At 42.3% G+C, this 7,077-nt stretch overlaps 1 protein-coding gene across 1 annotated transcript in view; it reads left to right on the top strand.

Moving 5' to 3' along the window:
• The first annotated feature begins 498 nt into the window (after nt 1-498).
• ldlrad3 (low density lipoprotein receptor class A domain containing 3) overlaps nt 499-7,077 on the top strand; it is a 90,105-nt gene continuing 83,526 nt past the window's right edge. Inside the window, exon 1 of the mRNA XM_049574565.1 lies at nt 499-902. Coding sequence (XP_049430522.1) covers nt 851-902 — 52 coding nt within the window. The 5' untranslated portion in view covers nt 499-850. The remainder of the gene's footprint in view (nt 903-7,077) is intronic.

The raw sequence follows: 7,077 nt of genomic DNA, 5'->3' as shown, positions 1-7,077 counted from the left end.
AACCGAAATTTCCCTTTAAAAACAGACAGAAGCTGAGGTCTCAGGAGGAAATAACTCACCTGTTTCCACCATAGGCCATCCTCATAATGGGATTTACAATTAATCTCTCATTATACATTATGTTAATACTGTTATCTGTGGCCCTTTTTAGGGTTATCTTTCACTGTGTTTTAGTTGCTGAAACAATAATCCCATGTAAAGTTTTATCAGGTAGTTCAGAGGAAATGAATTTGTAAATGTTCCTCCTTGCCCTGGCCTCCTGAATGTATTTTTCATATCAACAAAAACCATATCAGTAAGATTTGACCCTCATTTTGTAGCTGGAGGCTCTGCAGTGAGGTGCTGTCCCCAATTTGGATTATATTTCGAGCCTCTGTGCTGGTTAAGTGTCTGTAGGTGAGCTGATAGCACCGCTGTTTGCTGTGACCGGAGTAACGGTGCAATGAGACAGTTCCTGGTTTTGCTGCCGGGGACCGTTAGCGGTCCCTAGCCCACAGTTTGGGAACCGCTGTCCCGGACTGGCCGACCTCTGCTCTCCGGCTCTCTGCCTCCGACTCCGCCTCTCTCAGCACCAAACACACGAGCGACCGACTCCCCAGCCTGCCTGCCGCCACCCCGAAGCCCCTTCCAGCTCCAGCCTGCATGCCTACTCCCCAAACCGGACTCCATACTTGTGTCCCAGCGCGAGCCCGTTACTCTCACGCCAAATGTCCTCCTAGTTGTGCCGGAAGAACCAAAAGACAACTTGAGAAGTACAATAGGGCTGTATCGGATAAGTTTTTCCTCTTTGCCCCCAGTTTTCGGGGCAGGACAGCACGGGCGGGCCGGTGGGGGGACAGCAGACCGTAGGATGTGGATCTGGTACCTTCTGCTTGGTTCGGGGTCAGGCTCAAGAATTGTTGGTGAGTTTTTAAAAGCACACGGAAACTAATGTTGTTGTCACGGCGCCGACACGCTTTATACGGGGTGGGTTAGAGAAAGGGGGGCAACGCAAAATCTTTTGAAGTCTTCGCTGCGTTGTTAAGATGGATCTTTATACTTCGACGTGTTTCCTGAAACTTACTGGAACAATTCATGTAAAAAGAAGTTTTCATTTCCATCGACTGAGCTGTATTTTTATCTGGATACTGAGAGCTGAAGCAGCCGGGGCAGCAGTTTCAGAGTTTTTCGTGCATGTCGAATGGGTGCGTGTCCCCTTCACTCCTGAGTGAGAATATTTTTGCTACAGAGTGACACCCTCCGTGCCATATCCATCTACTGTATGTTTTACTGAGACCGGGTTATAGACTCCTCCGGGTTAGGTTATGACCAAGAGGTTGTTGACAGGACAGTGTTGACAAGTCAATCTGTTCTCCAGCCCCCGCCATAGCAGCTGGGGCCCGGTGGAGGACACTTGTGCAGGAGTTTGCTCTTTACTCCTTGTAACCTTGCAGCTGTAGCTTTGAGCTGTGTTCCAATCAGTGGTTATTACAGTGTGCTGAAATACTAACTGTCCATTTCAGTGATGGCCTGCAGAGAATAATTACATTAATGTGAAAAACGTGTGATAATCAGTGATTCAGGAGGTAAATAGCCTCAAAGTGTGTGTGATAGTGAGGCAAGTAAGTATTTCCCCCTTATCTTCACAGGCTACAAGCCCATGTGTGAAACCTCATCTGCATGTTGTAATATACACTCACTGGCCACTTTATTAGGTACACATTTTGCCCTTAAACCTGCCTTAATTCTTAGTGGCATAGATTCAACAAGTTGCTGGAAACGTTCCTCAGAGATTTTGGTCCGTATTGCTGCAGATTTGTCGGCTGCACATCCATGATGCGGATCTCCCGTTCCACCACATCCCAAAGGTGCTCTATTGGATTGAGATCTGGTGACTGTGGAGGCCATTGGAGTACAGTGAACTCATTGTCATGTTCAAGAAACCAGTTTGAGATGTTTGAGCTTTGTGACATGGTGCGTTATCCTGCTGGAAGTAGCCATCAGAAGATGGGTACACTGTGGTCATAAAGGGATGGACACGGTCAGCAGCAATACTCAGGTAGGCTGTGGTGTTTAAACCATGCTCAGTTGGTACTAAGGGGCCCAAAGTGTGCCAAGAAATCAAGCCTCATCAGACCAGGCAACGTTTTTCCAATCCTCTATTGTCCAGTTTTGGTGAGCCTGTGTGAGTTGTAGCCGTAGTTTCCTGTTCTCAGCTGACAGGAGTGGCACCTGGTGTGGTCTTCTGCTGCTGTAGCCCATCTGCTTCAAGGTTCGACGTGTTGTTGGTTCAGAGATGGTCTTCTGCAGTCCTTGGTTGTAACAAGTCATTATTTGAGTTACTGTTGCCTTTCTATAATCTTGAACCAGTCTGGCCACTCTCCTCTGACCTCTGGCATCAACAAGGCATTTTCACCCAAAGAACTGCTGCTCACTGGATATTTTCTCTTTTTCAGACCATCCTCTGTAAACCCTAGAGATGGTTGTGCGTGAAAACCCGAGTAGATCAGCAGTTTCTGCGTGTCTGGCACCAACAACCATGTCACATCCAAAATCACTTAAATCACCTTTCTCTCTAATAAGCAGCTGAACAGGTGTACCTAATAAAGTGGCTGGTGAGTGTATTGATACCATTTAGCATACTGTAGCTACACATGCATTAACAGCAATATGAGTAGTCTATCCACATGCTCAGAGCTAATTGATGAATTAGATAACATGCCTTTAAGCTAACATGTTAGAGTCCCTTTGATTATCTCCTGTGGGGCCCTTTATGGGCCGTAATCAAAGCATTTTGAAATGACACTTTTCTGTCAACATGTTGTAGTCACAATTGACAGTACAGTAAGTGCATCCTAATGAGCTCAGCTGGTGTTGCAGGTGCACCGAATGAGTGTCGGGTAAAAGTTTTGGTACCATAGGTCTTATTTATGGAGTACATTTTGACAGAAAAGGCACAGGTGCAAACAATAAAATGAATGATGGCTAAATTCCATTTAGCAGCTTTAGTTTCAGGGTTCTGGTACTGTGCATGCTAGCTTACTTACTGTCACACTGTCATGGCTTACTGGGAAACGTGAATGAAAATGGGGGAATGTTATTAGCAACACATGTGCTTTTCCTGCAAGTCAACATGTTGTGCTTTGAAAAAGGTCTATTGCAATGTGCTTAATAGTCTGAGGATGTAACATAAAAGGCATTTGTACTCTGTGGAAACAAACACAAGACCTGTGGAATTTATGTAAACCCATCAATTCAACGCTCGTTGCTGAACACAGGAAACACACCTAGTTCGTGTGTACTTTCTTTCATGTGACAAGCATGTGCGTATGAATGTGTTTTTGTCAATGTCAGCGCGAGTGATGTGTAAATATCGTTATATTCAGTGTGGAACAGAGATTTACTGTTAGCTGCCAAATACCCCACCCTACTTTGCTCTATTGAAGCAAAGGAGCATGTACACATGATTGATGTCAGACATTTTCTCCCAGAATATTACTGTAGTTTGTTTTCTTCAGTACTGCTTATGTGTTGTCAGCTTCGAATAAACAAATTGAGCTTCAGCCTTTTATTAGGCTCATAGCCTGACCAGGGTAATAATAATGTCAGCCAGACTCCTGAGGTGTATTGTTGTGGTGCCCAGGCCAGTATATAAGTTGGAATAGGACATGGTTATTACCAGGCAGTGTTGTCCACTGACAGGACATTGCTGTTGGTTAATATTTTAGCTCGCATTTGAACCAGTAATATTAGGTTGGGAGCACAATATTTTGCATTTGATTTGACATTTATCTCAGACATTAGAAAGGTCTAATGCATTCCAGAATCTATTTGGGTCTTGCCTGGGCATTACCTTATTAAAATGATAATCACAATATTGACATTTGAAAATACGGCAACCGAAAACGACATTGGCAGAATGTCCCACCCCTCACAGAGTCTGCGCTAAAAATAAAAAGGGAAATAAAATGTGTATGAATGGAGTATAATTTACATTGTAGGTAGGGTTTGTGCACAAGCTTCAGTGCACTGATGAATCTGAATATTTTGCTGCCTACACGTAAGTACAACAAAGAATGTTGCAGATCTGCAAACATGCAAAAAATGGGAGTGCAGTTCATTTCCGTCACACACTTCACAGTGCAGTAACATAGTTTCCGTATGGTTAACAAATGCTGCAAATGTGTCATGTGTAATCTACAAATCACAACACAGTAAACATTCTTTTGCATGCTGTGAGCAATGGATGTCACACAAACACTCAACAACAGCAGGTGAATTCACTTTAATACATTTCCAGAACAGTGTCCAAAATTATTGCAGGTCATAATTTGGATTGTAAAACATCCTAATGGAATATAAAGTGAGCCTTACAGATCACATAAATTAGGCTAAGTCTACTATGACTATGGCTGTGATACTCGACAAGATGTAGATGCTTCGTAGCTCCTATTTTACATAGCTTAACGAGCCATACAGTATATGGGATCGTGTATCAGCTGGCCCAAGCTGATAAAATTTCAAGACTTTAAAGACATTCACAGGCTGTACTACGTTTTGGAAACCTGCCAGAAATATCTGGGTAAGATGCACAGCTTCAGAAAGTTCCCAGTTTTTCATCTCGGCAAGTGTCACTCCTAGTTTCCCTTCTTTTAGAACTTAATATCTGTGTGCTTTCGGTTGATCATTTGTTTGTTGAAGTTCTTTCATGGGCTTTGGCTCGAAACAAATGAAAAGTGCTCAAAACCTGTGTTCCAGTACAGGTGCAGAATCTGTCCCATGGCAGTAATTACATATCAGATCTAGTAAATGCTGCTCTTTCTGCTCCTTTTTACTTTGCGTTGCACTGGACTGGAGTCTAAGCCTTGCAGCCTTGTAGCCTTGCACTCGCCCTCGCCCTCACCCTCAAAGCTGCGAGAGATAAATCAGTGCTGTTATGTAATATGAGATTTAGCCACACGACCCACTGACAATAGAATGTTGCAATGCCGCTACAAACAAGGCGAGTTTATTATTGTGGTGCTGCAGCCTGAAATTATATTTAAGCTGTTCAGCTGGTCTGCGAGGCCATGCACCAGGGGGGATATTGATATAAATGAATTTAGCTACAGCGTCGGAAAGATGAATTAGCTTTGCATCAGTTGTTTTCCCCCACACCGGAGGATGATTATTGTTTGTTAAGGATCAGCATTGTGATATATATGCCAGCCTTATAAATGTTTGATTACATTGCTCTCCAACGTAGAGGTCTATTACAGATATGTGTTTGGTGTTTGAATATACTTCTTTCAAATCTCATTCACATATTACAAGTTAAGAATGCAAGTCCTCGTCTGCCATTTTGTGCGTGTGCTTGTACATTAAGTGACAATGAGACTTGTTTCCCTTTGATTTATATGCACTAATGAAACACAGGAGTGAGTTTGATTTTGAGTTGAGTTGATTTGATTTGATTTATTTCAAACACTTTGAAAAATAATAGTAAAATAAACCCAATAAAACAGAGACAAACAGTAAATCATGAACAGAGTTACAATGGGAAACATAAATTAACATTTCATGTCCAAAACGGAGAAGGAAACAGCAAGACATAAATTAACTCTCCTAACCATCAGTCAACCACACATTTACACCACTGCACTTCCTAATACCTGATAATCAATATCACCTTGTGTATGAAACAAATATGAAAATGCAAATTGAGAATACCGACAACAGTCTCACCCTGAGTGTGCTTTACATTCCCTCCAACCATATCTGTACCTTGTGAAAATACAATCTTTGTATCTCTTTTCAAACTGTCTGATATCTTTGTTTTGTTCGATTTCTTCACCCAGTGCACTCCACAAAATCACCCCACAAATTGATATACACATACTTTTCAGAGTGGTGAGAAAACAATGATGTTTCGAATTTAATATACCCTTTAAATTATACGTCCCCTCTTTGTCCAAGAACCTTTTTTGTATATTGCCAGGTAGTAAGTTATTTCTTGCATTGAACATGACTTGATAATAATTTGATAAAAGTACATTTCAGTTCATGTGACTTAAAAAAAGGGTTATTAGTATGTTCCAAATATCCAACACTGGCACTTTTTTGCAGCATGGATAATGGTTGTAGGGTGGTTTTGTAGGTGTCTCCCCATACCGCAACACAATACTTAAAATATGGCAGTGTCAGAGAACAAAGTACACAATGCTTTATTATCCAGTATGTGTCTAGCTTTGCCCGAAACTGCAACACTTCTTGTCAACTTTGGTCTTACAAATGCTATATGTGTCGATTATCACACCAAGAAATTTGTTTTTCATATACTTAATTTATTTTAGCTTCAAAATTACTTGTGCATTTGTATTAACATTCTCTCATGACTCTTTTATGCCATTCATTTGAATAAGTAAAAATCCATGTCTTGCTTCCTTGAGGAATTTCGGAAGAGACCTTGATGCTTCTCATGTTGCCGTTATACTCACACAAAGCAGTATTAGTTCACACACTTGCCCACTACAACTTAACAGTACAATCTGCAAAGCCACTATCAAAGCTTATATCTGTGTTTTTTCAGTGTGTTGTGTGCAAAGAGTCCATACTGTGCACACACTCTTATCTCTTGAATGCCTCAGTTAGACGACTGACATAGCCACACTCTCCTCAGTTAACATGAATGTGCGCTCCATTACGTGCTCCGTGTTAACAGGCCACACACACGCAGGCCAGGTGGTCGGATATATTCATTCATAACCAAAGACAGACTATTCGGGTCATTTCTCCCCCTGAACAGGAGAGACAGGATCACATTGTCTCCTGCTTATTAGGCTTTGTATTTCTGCACCGTGGCTTCCCAGAGACAGGCCAGTTGGCCCAATAAACCCCTGTGTCTGTGCTTATCTTTGCGTGTCTTTGGAACAGGGGGAGAAAGAGAGCGAGAGAGATGTTGTGTTTTTGCACTGGCTGACATGGTTGATACGCTTCCAGCCATAGCCACGGAGAGAAGGCCAGGGATTAAGGAGGGCCAGCGTGGCTTTAGTTCCCATAGTTGTTAAACAAAGCCACATGACTGGAGTCATGTTTCAGAGCTCGGTCACAGCGGAGCTT

Source organism: Epinephelus fuscoguttatus, linkage group LG4, assembly GCF_011397635.1.
Source record: "Epinephelus fuscoguttatus linkage group LG4, E.fuscoguttatus.final_Chr_v1".
NCBI classification, from domain to species: Eukaryota; Metazoa; Chordata; class Actinopteri; order Perciformes; family Serranidae; genus Epinephelus; species Epinephelus fuscoguttatus.
This window is presented reverse-complemented; position numbering and strand designations above follow the sequence as displayed.